Genomic DNA, 11190 nt, shown 5'->3' on the forward strand with positions numbered 1-11190 from the left:
GTGTGAATCACTGTTCTACAGCTCCAGCTTGCTCTGTGTCCCCACCTCTCTAGGAGGGGTGAGCACTAAGTCACTCAGTGTTCCTACTGCTAAACAGTAGCATTCAGATCAAATCTTTCCTTAGGCTCTTTGTTTTTTTATGCTGCATTTCAAACTTCAGGTCCCCAGAATGTCTTGGAAGGAGTTCTTACTCCTTTAATGCTAAATCCTGGTGGGATGGGGAGGAGAAGCAAAAATAAAACTTGCAGGCTGAGATAACAGTTTTACTAATTGAAGCACAGTAAAATATAATAGTAATGGTAAATAATAACGATAATGATAATAATAAAAAAAAGAAACATAAGTGATGTGCAGTATAGTTGCTCACCACCTGCTGACTGATGTCACGCCCCTATCAGCCCCTTCTGGGTAACTCCCCCGGTTTATACACTGGGCAGGACATTCCAAGGTGTGGAATATCCCTTTGGCTGGTTTGGGTCACCTGTCCTGGCCATGCTCCCTCCCAGCTCTTTGGTGTACCTCCTCACTGGCAGAGCATAAAGCACAAGATAGTCCTTGACTTCGCAACAACTAAAACATCAGCGTGTTATCAATGTTATTCTCAGACTGAATCCAAAATCCAGCACTGTATCAGCTACTGAGAGGAAATTAAAAGAACTTATATCTTGAAGAAGTCAACTCCAGCCAAAACCAGGACAGACTGTTATGTGTATGCCAAATTCATCTGGTTGAAGCAGATGTTCTTATGGAGAACATAGTGTAATTTCTCAAAAAACCACAAAAATCACACTGAATTAGTGAAGTGTCGTCTGCTTTAGTACATCAAAGCAGATTAGTGCCTAAATCTTTGGAGGAAAATGTTGGCTTTTGCACTAATCTCACTGAGTTTCCCATAGAGCCACTAACTTGTTTTGCAGCTTCTTGTAAGAAGTGTTTGTGTAAGATCAAAGGATGATCTCTCGTGTTCTTGTGTTTGGTGCCGGTCAAAAGTTCGAGCCTAGGGAATGCTGAGGAAAGGTGAGGACAAACGTGCCTGAAGCAGTGTTACAGGTAAACTTGTGACACCCCTCTCTCTGATGGCAGCCTTGTGCAGCTGAGGTGGGCTGTGTGAAGAACTGCTGCCTCTCAAAGTTGCTAAGACAACTGTGGTCTGTAGGCAGAGGCAGCAAATAAAATCCCTATACTCCTTTTCCAGCCGGGGGGATGCTTTGGGCTTTACATTATGTCCCCTGTTATTGTTTCTTTCCATTCTTCTTTGCTCTAGTGTTTGGATTTATTTAGAAGAAGTAATGGTAATTACTATACTGTGTGCTTTTTATAAACATGGTATTTTTTTAAGAGCTGTCACTGTGTGTTACTGACCTGACTTCAGTTATTTGCAAGATGAACAGCTGTCCTTTCTCATCACTGTTTCTTTGGTCTCTGATACATAAAGGCTTTGTTACTTCGCGGAAGCACAAATGTTTCTTCCCCATTATTTTTTTCCTCCCAGCTACACAGTTAAAATGGAGTGTCCACTGTGTAGTAATTTGTCCTCTTCTTGTAATTCCAGAGTTTTCTTGGAAACCTTTTCGTTCCTGTTTGTGAGATTGATGTTGCACTTAGTGATGCTGAAACAAGAAAACCTGCAGAAATCAAAACAGAAGATGGTAAAGTAGAAAAGCATTTTCTCTTCTATGATGGAGAATCTGTTTCAGGAAAGGTAAGTTTTTATTTAAAAGTGACTATTAATTACTGTTCTGATTCTGGCATGCAAATGCATATTGGAAGGTAAATTAAAAACTGCTACAAGAGCTGCATTTTCAGCTTGTGTTGTTATTCAAAGAGGATACTGTTTTGCTATGTATGGTTTTTTTAACCACAGTCATTCAGGCAGCTGATAAAACTCAACATTTTTGAATAGTAACTGTTTACTTATTTCCAGCTGTCCCATATTTATGAATAAGCTTTTTGTACAATGATGTGCAATCCTACCGTTGCTTCTGGTGAGAAAAGTGTTTCAGACTGGATCCCCCTGCTTCCCCTTCCCTCTGAACTCCAAAATCCAGTACAGGTAACAGTAATTTTGGGCTGTCACAGTCAAAAACTTGCATGCCCTGAAGATAAGCCTTGCGTTCCATGACCTGAAGTGGTTTCTGGATTTCATCAGAGGAGCAACATAAGAAGTTCAGCTGACTGCTGAGTCAACAAGAGTTTTTCTTACTGGAAAAAAGAAGACAGTGAAGTTGAGATTGCCAGAGGGAATTCTCTACGTTCAGTATTGCACCTAGGAACTCCTTGCCATCACTCTGTTTTACTGGAGCCATTCCCACTCTGAATATTTCTGTTATGATTCACTTTTCCTTCAGAAGACTTGAGTTGGATATTGTTGGGTTCTGAGACTGACTTCTGAATGCCTACTTTGGTCTTGACTGACCTGTATCACTGGGCATCTTCCTACTCTGGCAATACCTTTCCATACAAAGATCCTGCTTCTCTAGAAAGATTCTTCCAGGGATGTGAAGTGCCACAAGATGAGCCTCAAACCCAGGGAACTGTGGGAGAAGCTTGTGCTCACTGTATGGAGAGCTGTTTGTCTGTATCACCGACGCCTGAGAGGTGCCTGATGAGTTTTGGGTAGCACAGACACAGTGGCATGAAGAGATCTGGGAGATCAGAAGTTTTTTTGACAGTTTCCCTCTACCCCATCCTTTTTTTCACCACAAAGATTGTTCCAGTGGTTTACTTCCTACCCAGATAGAGGATTTTGAAGTACAGGAATCACTGCCTGATAAGAAAACATTCTATATGCTTAATATTGATATGTTTTAATACAAAGTAACCTTGTGGAATTGTTACTTGTCTGTTTTTGAGATTCAGAGTCACAAATGAAAATCTTCATAGTCTGTTTCATTCTCTGTAATTTTTCTTTGACTTAGCCAACACCAGTATTTAGCTGTCTCCCAGAGAAGGGACTGCAGCTCACTTGGCTTGAAAGGAATCAGTCTCATGGCATTTAATTTTTGAATTTCCAAATGGGACTGTCAGAAGATGCTTTGAAGTGTCACGACTGGCTCTGCTTGAGCTCTGGCTTGGAGCCTTAATTTTGAGACTTAAAAGTTTCAATTTTAGTTGTAAAATTCAGTCTCGTGGATGATTAGATTTTTCTTGAATGTTTTATTCAAGAAATAAATGGAAATGCTTAATTTCACGATCAGCTGTTTGATTTGGCTGCCTCAAGCTCAGGTAGGGCTCTTCAGAAGAGATCTTGGTTTTCATAGGCATGTTTTCCTTTTTACTGAGATCATGTTAGAGTGAAAATGTTGAAAAACTTTAACTTGTGTTTGGTTTTGTTTTCTCTTTACCTTGGTAGGTGAACGTCTCCCTTAAACATGGGAAGAGACTAGAGCACCAAGGAATTAGAATTGAATTTGTAGGACAAATTGGTGAGTTTAAGCTATAAAGGGGCTTTTAGGTGCTTGTGGTTTATGGAACTTGGCAGTTGTGACTATCAACAGTTCAGAAAGATCCTGTTCTGATCAGTGGATGATAAGGGCCAGAGGAAGGTTGTATTTTCCTTACTTTAAAGCAGGTGATGTGCTAATTTGTGCTTCTCAGAAAGTCATTGGGAGAAAAACATGTACATGTGGGTTGGTGAGTATTCTGTCTGGTTCAGACTAGCTAAAAGTTTGATTAATAACCACTAGAGATTTAGGAGAACTAAATTTGTAGTTCTCTCTGAAAGAGAAGAGACATAAAAAAGATATTAAGAGGCAGCCTATAGCAAAATACTTTTAAAATTTTTATGAAAAATTTTATGGTAGTTGGTTTATAAAACCTATTAGAAATGTAAATTTCTTATAACTACTGAAGTCTGCTTAGAGTTGAAGTATGAGGAATCTTTATTACATCTAACTTCTTACCAGTCCAGGTCATCTCTCTGCACCCTTAGGCTGATGCTAAAATTCCTTCCCTCTCAGAGAGCTCTTTGCATTATTGTCCCCCTTGGAAATAATTACTCAAGTTTCAGCCTCATACAATTGACTTGAAATGTAATTTCACAAATTCCCTATTTCTCATCAGTCAGTAGGCTCCAATAGTCTGTGTCTGAAGTGCTGTGTAGCAGATATAACTGAGACAGGCATTTGCTGCTTTATGCTTTGAGGTTGTGATCAGTAAAATTAAACTTTGAGAATAAAGCAGCACTGGGAATGGGATGATGGGAATGAGGCATATAGACAGGGGGGAAAAAAGAGCACTGCTTTGCCAGCTTCATTTAGTTTGTTGTCTTCCAATAGCTTTGCAGATTGTTTTTCATCTACTATTGACTTACACATTTTAATCTCTAGATGAATTTAATTTGATGTAGTGTTTCTTGGAAATTCATGCATTTCTGTGACTTTGTCATGCAACATTGAGAAGTCCACATAATTATGCAGAAGTGGTTTAAACTACTGCTCTTTGTACTTGCCCATGATTTTTTGCATCCTTCCAAGTTTTAGCATAGAAATAAAGAAAGTATTCCAGTAGTGTGATCTACTACTTTTATTTGCAGACTAACTCCATATCAAAACTGTATTTTAAACCAACTCTTCAGAGTACAGCTTTTCTGACTGACTGGCACAAAAACTATTTGATATGCAGCATTAGATAAACTATGAATTAGATAAATGCTTGTCCCAGCAAACTAAGTACATTTTTAGACAATTGTGGTCATATTAGAAATTAGGAGTTACTGGTTAGTTTGTACCACATTGGCAGTGATAAACTGTTGAGTTGGTTTGTTTAGTTCATTTATTCTTTTCTGGAAAACTTCAGTCTGTGTAACACCAACTACCAGTGCTGATGTTCAATTTTGAATGGTAGAGAAGCTTATTTTTAGATACTGAAGTGTTTGGGTTTTGATTTTTGGGGTAATTTTTGGTGAGACTTGCACAACACATATCTAGGAATGAATAACTGACACTGCTCTGGGGACAGGAGATGCTGTTGCTGTGAAACTGTTTTTGATTCCTAGAGACTGACTTAGACCAGGGGTCATAATAAGCCATTTGATTGTAGGTTAGGTGTAATAATAAATTATTTGCTAGATGTTGTTAATCTGCAGACCATATTAGGATCACTGGCTTGTCCTAAATTAGGCAGTCCTGATACTGCTTTTGTTTTATCCCTGCAGCAATAAATGCTGGAAGCCAAAACCAGGCAATGCTAATTACAGAGCATGCAAAGCAAGAAGTACTTATTAAAGCTAGCTAAACTGTCATTAAAAAGCTAGTGAAGCTCTCAATGTGTTCTCTTCATTCCAGTTAGTTCTTTAGGGATGCTAACTGTAGGTTGCTAGAACTGAAGGTAATTAGAAAATCTGAATAAAACATTTGGTCAAATACATGTATTTTAAGTTAATTGCTTCTGTTATACTCTCCCACCTGCTCCTGCCAAATTAGAGACAATTTTGTTTGCTAAAAATAACACTGAAACATATTTTCCTTTAACTTTCTAACTTTAGAACTCTTCAATGACAAAAGCAATACCCATGAATTTGTAAACTTAGTGAAAGAGCTGGCCTTACCCGGAGAACTGACCCAAAGCAGAAACTATGACTTTGAATTCATGCAGGTTGAAAAGCCATATGAATCCTACATTGGTGCCAACGTCAGACTGAGGTTTGTAACTCATTAAACCTTTTTTTTACCACTCCTCCCCTGCAGAAAATTCATAATTTAGCAACTGTGCTGCCCCCTCTTCCTCATTTTAGTTATTACATAGAACATGTAAAAGCCAGTAGCTAGTGTGCCTTTATTGGAGTTGTGGAGATTGCAAGACAGTGTGATCTTTTCTACTTAATTTGGATGCTGTTTGTATAAATCAAATTCCTTCAGTTCTATCAAGTGAAGACAGTCTCTCCTTTAAAAAAAAACAAAAAAACAAACCATACCCACAACTGAAGAAAACACTCCCACATGTGAGTGTTTTGGTGTCTTACTCTTTTCTACTTAGTCTTACAAAATTATACACTGGTTTTTCAAAGAATATCTGTACTTCAGAACGTGAGGGCTCTTAGTCAGTCTGGATAATTCTGGTTAATTCAGTGGCTTTCTTCCTAGGTATTTTCTAAAAGTGACAATCGTGAGACGGCTGTCAGACCTGGTGAAGGAATATGATCTGATTGTTCACCAGCTCGCTACGTACCCAGATGTAAACAACTCCATCAAAATGGAAGTAGGCATTGAAGACTGTCTCCATATAGAGTTTGAATACAACAAGTCAAAGTAAGTGTCAGGGCAAAATAGATTCAAGTAAATAATTTGGTATAAAAGGGTGCAATGTGTAATGTGGTGTATGTGGTGACCAACTTCACCTTCTGGACACTTAAAATGCGAAGTACTAATTGCACAAAGCCCTTTTTGAGATACAGTTGGCTGTTCTGTCTTCAATCCTGACAGGAAGCTTACTAGCAAATATTTAAGACCTAATTTTTGCATTTTCAGTATGACTGATAGCACTTCCTTTACTGATACTGGTGGGATGGTGGAAGTGTTGTAGTTGCTCTGGTCTGGCTGAGGTCCTTAGTTAAAGTGGGAAAGTAAGCTCCAAGTAGTTTCCAGGCAGAGAAGATAAATACCTGTGTGACTTGTATTCAAGAAAGTGTAAACCTTGTGTTTATTTTTTAACAAAACCCCTCATTTTGTTCTTTCAAAGGTATCACTTAAAGGATGTGATTGTTGGAAAAATTTATTTCCTCTTAGTGAGAATAAAAATTCAGCACATGGAGTTGCAGCTGATCAAAAAGGAGATTACTGGAATTGGTAAGAGAAACAAAGTCCAAATGAAATGGCAATTTGTGTGCCAGTTGAGCCATATGCAGACCTGGAGAGAAGTCAGTAGTTGGAGCTCTGGCTAAAGCAGTGCTCCACCAGCTTCTTTCTCACTGGTGTTTGACTACCATTTGCATTTTGTGCTTTGGCAATAATACTTTGTAGTCAACACTGTCAGTCCATTTAATTGTTTTGGGGCTGTGACTCTTGTGACTCTTCACAAATGTGAACCCTTGTAAATTGGGCATAAATGTACAGTAGCTTAATCAGCCTTAATAGATAATGAACAAGGGAAGAGGTGTAAAATGCATCCTGAAGACTCCCTTGCCTCTATAGGATTAACTGGTTAAGGGGGTTTGGTAAACATTGGCATAAATCAGTCATGGTCTAGAAATGTGTCATTTTCTGTCATCCTAAAAAACTGGTATGATGGAGATATCAAGTGGCTTTGAAGCAGAAACAGCGTGATTCTTGCAGATCAGGCTTGAACTCACTGGAACAAGGGAAGCACTTCATTCCCCAGTAGCTAGGGTTCTTGGGAGCTTCTTGTATGGAGAGTGAGAAAGCTCCCAGCAGAGGAAGGGCAGAAAGCTCTACTTTATTTCTGGCTCTTGAGATGGCTGATAACCCTTCAGTTTCTAATCTGAACATGGCCTAGCAGTACCAGTTGCTAGCACTGCTCACCAAGAGGAGCAGTTTCAAGATTCCAGATCTTCTTGCTTGCCCCTCATTTAAAGCTTGCATTTCCAGGGCTCCTTTGAAGCTCTGGTGCCTCTTCTGTTACAGCATGGTGTGGGGAGAGCAAGAAAGAGATATTCTGCCTGGGAGAGGGGTTTTTTTTTAGCCATGTCTAACTTAGATGCAAGCCAAAGGCAAAAATGCAGTGCTGTGTTAATTTAAATGCTGCAGAATGGAAGTTGTTGCTATAAAACTTTGTAAATGTTTAAAACTGAAGCACTGTTCTCACAGTGAAAACTTGTTTCACCAGGACCCAGTACAACAACAGAGACCGAAACCATTGCAAAGTACGAAATAATGGATGGTGCACCTGTTAAAGGTAAATAACTGTAATTGTTTTAAAGGGTGAGCATTTAGTGTTAAAATTCTGTTTAAAAGATCTGGGGCAGAAGAGAGCACTTACACTTTTTTTTAACTGGAAAAGCCACACTTCTCCTTGGGTTGCTGAAATGATGATGAATTTGCTATTTGGAGAAGACATTTTTATGGACTTAAGGCATTTCTTTGGGATCCTTGTAACTTCTAACCTTATTTACCATTGGAAATTCTGTGACTGATTCTTTCATCAAACCTGACTCCATGGTGTAGACCAGCTCTAGCGAGTTGAAAATCATTGATCCTTTTGGCTTTCCTGGCTACCATGCTTGCACTGAGAAAGGGTTCTCACTTTTAATTTCATACTTGCTTCTGTGCTCAGTGTTACATTTCTCTTTTTTTGGTGGGTACACTCATTTTTTGTCTTGTGCACATTTTTTTTTTAACCAGGGAACAGGTACAGACAATGCTTGGGAAACTGCTTGTATTTTGCATGCCTTCTGAAACTATTAATTATTCCAGTTGTAAGGAGCTAAGTGAGCTTTCTGTTTTTTGCAGGTGAATCGATTCCTATAAGATTGTTCTTAGCAGGCTACGACCCAACTCCAACAATGAGGGATGTGAACAAAAAATTTTCAGTGAGGTACTTCTTGAATCTGGTGCTTGTGGATGAAGAAGACAGACGATACTTCAAACAGCAGGTATGGTCTATAGCAGTCCTGTTGCAGAATTAACTGGGCTGTTTTACATGCTGCTTTGAACCTTCAGCAGGTTAGAAGCCACCTGTGCTTCATGTGTGGCATAAGCACTTCTGCTGGCAAGTGTGTTGACAGCTCTGTAGGTGATGTTACCTTGCAGAAAAGGAACTGAGGGGGATGCTGGATGACATTCCAGCAAGGAGAGGATGCTGGGTACCATAGAACTTGCACCCACAAAACACTGGGTGGGTAAAATGAGCTACTGGTGCATTTGTTTGCTTCCTTAAACTCCTGCAGAGAAATCTCCCCTCCTGCATTAGCCTGGCTTCAAAACTGCACAGTCCTATAATAAGGAGTAAGGCATTTGGCTGAAAATGTTAGAGAAGATGAGGTGATGCTGAGGAAAGGTGTAGCCAAAAGGGACACTGGAAGAAGCTGTGTGGACTAGATCAGAATCTTCTTACTACAAAGTAGACAAGACAGTATAATGAAACATGGAAAACAAGAGGTGGCTGGAGCATACAGTGGCTGTGGTAGGCTTTGGATTTTGAGAAAAGGAGGAAGAAAAATTCCTTGAACTCTTCTAGACTATTAAAATTGGGGGTAGGATAGTTAAGGAAGGGGTGACTGCTCAAGATTGCAAGTATTCAAGCAGTAATTAGATCTGTAAACTGCATAGTGGTGTCTTTCTATTACTTTTATATGTGCTGCACTAAGTAGTGGGAATGCATTTTTTTTCTGTAGGCTCTTGTGTTTGATTATCTTTTATATTTCCCTCAAAGTTCTAGTTTATCAGGAACTTAGGATACTTGATGCTGTTGCCTTAATGGTAACTGTTGATTTCAAGAGTGTTTTCTTCCTCAAACAGGAAATAATTTTATGGAGAAAAGCTCCTGAGAAGCTGAGGAAACAACGGACAAACTTCCACCAGCGATTTGAATCTCCAGAGTCACAAGCATCTGCTGAGCAACCCGAAATGTGAACTGGTCCAAGGTGAAAAACTTTGCAGTGCTTCAGCAGGTTAAAGATGGCAGCAGCCTGTGGGAAAAGAAGGCCAGAATTCCCATTACAACTGTCTTCCTTCATCTTGCAGTGCTGCGTTTACCATACTACTAAAGCGTTCTTCAGTTAACCATTCAAGTATGTATATACATTTAAAATAAAGTGCTTTCTCAAACACTGGAACTTTCTTAAGCTACTATTTTATACTGCACATTTACTTTTATTTGATAATGTTATATGCACTTGGGTATGCAAAAGCTTAAATCTAGTTATTTCCATGCATGGTAGGCTGGTGTATTTGATTTTTGCTGCTCATCTCTACAGTGTAGACTGAAGCATTTCCCGTCTCTCATGTTGTTTATTGCATGTTTGTTTCCAATGTTGCTTATTTGCTTTGTTTTGTTTTGAAACTGCATTAAGACACAATTGACTAAATCACACTAAAAATCAAAGTTTATGGTGCATTTGTCCTAAAATCTCCTGATTACTGTGTTAGACAGGGTTTAACTGAAGCTGCATGTACATGCACTATGATTGGAGCCTTCAGACACCTCACCAGCGGTTCTAAAAGGCTTTGCATCTGTCAGTAACAAAGAATATTGGGAAGCATCTTTGCCCTCTCTTCCCCAGTTCTCTCTCAAACTTCTCTAAGCCTTTCACACGAGTCGCTCCTAACTTTAGGGGCTCATTACCCAGTAATTAGTGACTGTGGGGACGTCATGAGTTCACCTTAGGGTGGTGAGTGGGTAAAGTATTTGAACATAGTTATTGATGAAGTAAATGCTGGTAACATTGATTATTTTGCAAATATGTGAAACTGTGTTTCTTTCTGGCTTCATTGATTCCACTGTCTTCACAGTCAGTCTCTGTCCTGGCAGGAGAGGCAAAATGTCCTCAAAGGACATCTTTCTGAGCCTGTTAGAGGGCAAACAAGCTTTTTGTGGTCTTCTGCAAAGATATTTCAAGCCAGGCAAGTCTTAAAACTTAGAAGCTTGTCTGGCACGGCAGATTGTTTGTCTTGATCATCATCTCATAGGCATTTAGTGTTTGAAGAAGTAGCTTAAAGGAGTTAGTGTTCATCTGTTCACCACAGAGCGTGGGGTCTGTTCCCAGACCTGTGGCTTGGGCACAAATCGAAGCCTGCTGTGAGGAAGGCAACTTGCACTTGTAGTTCACTTGGCTTTTAAACCAAGGCTTCTCCACTCCGGTGCAAGTGTCATTGGTAACCTTACTTTATGAGTAAGTAAATAATCAAATTACATTTCTGTAAGAACTGTTTTATTACTGCGGCACTTTGATAAAGCAAAGACTCTGTGTACTTTATGCTAGGATACTCCTAACGCGGATATCTTCGGCTGAGAGCAAATCCAACTCCCTCATGTAAGTGCCTGTTCAGAAACTTAAAAGAATAAAGTTAAAAAAAAAAAAAAAGCCAAATATTTTCATGGTCACTTGCATGTCGTAAACCTGGGAACGATGATTTTGAACAACTTGATTGTACTTAACCAGCCTCAGATTGTGCAACCATGTATAACGAGCGGGGGGGAAAAACATCCTAAGCTGCTATTTGAATTATTAAACCAGCTGTATTCTCACTAAACCGGACTCGTCTGTGTGTGAGGGGCGCTGCTCTCCCTGAGGGC

At 39.4% G+C, this 11190-nt stretch overlaps 2 protein-coding genes across 6 annotated transcripts in view; both read left to right on the forward strand.

Moving 5' to 3' along the window:
• Positions 1-1552: 1552 nt before the first annotated feature.
• Positions 1553-11147, forward strand: VPS26A (VPS26, retromer complex component A). 3 transcript variants are annotated; one of them, XM_033515600.1, is made up of 8 exons: positions 1553-1702; positions 1925-2598; positions 5486-5642; positions 6084-6248; positions 6679-6785; positions 7783-7851; positions 8406-8548; positions 9414-11147. In XM_033515600.1, the coding sequence occupies exons 2-8, from the start codon at positions 2514-2516 to the stop codon at positions 9525-9527; spliced, it is 840 nt and encodes a 279-aa protein (XP_033371491.1). In that variant the 5' UTR covers positions 1553-1702; positions 1925-2513; the 3' UTR covers positions 9528-11147. The 3 variants fall into 3 exon arrangements, with proteins under 3 accessions (XP_033371491.1, XP_015488750.1, XP_033371490.1); XM_033515599.1 differs by lacking the exons at positions 1553-1702; positions 1925-2598 and adding exons at positions 2635-3225; positions 3353-3425; XM_015633264.3 differs by lacking the exon at positions 1925-2598.
• SUPV3L1 (Suv3 like RNA helicase) overlaps positions 9586-11190 on the forward strand; it is an 18921-nt gene continuing 17316 nt past the window's right edge. For 2 of the 3 annotated variants that reach the window (XM_033515596.1, XM_015633356.3), the window contains exon 1: positions 9586-9685. The gene's annotated coding sequence lies outside the window, so the exon portion shown is untranslated. The remainder of the gene's footprint in view (positions 9686-11190) is intronic. The other variant, XM_033515595.1, reaches the window with a different exon arrangement.

Source organism: Parus major, chromosome 6, assembly GCF_001522545.3.
Source record: "Parus major isolate Abel chromosome 6, Parus_major1.1, whole genome shotgun sequence".
Lineage (NCBI taxonomy): Eukaryota > Metazoa > Chordata > Aves > Passeriformes > Paridae > Parus > Parus major.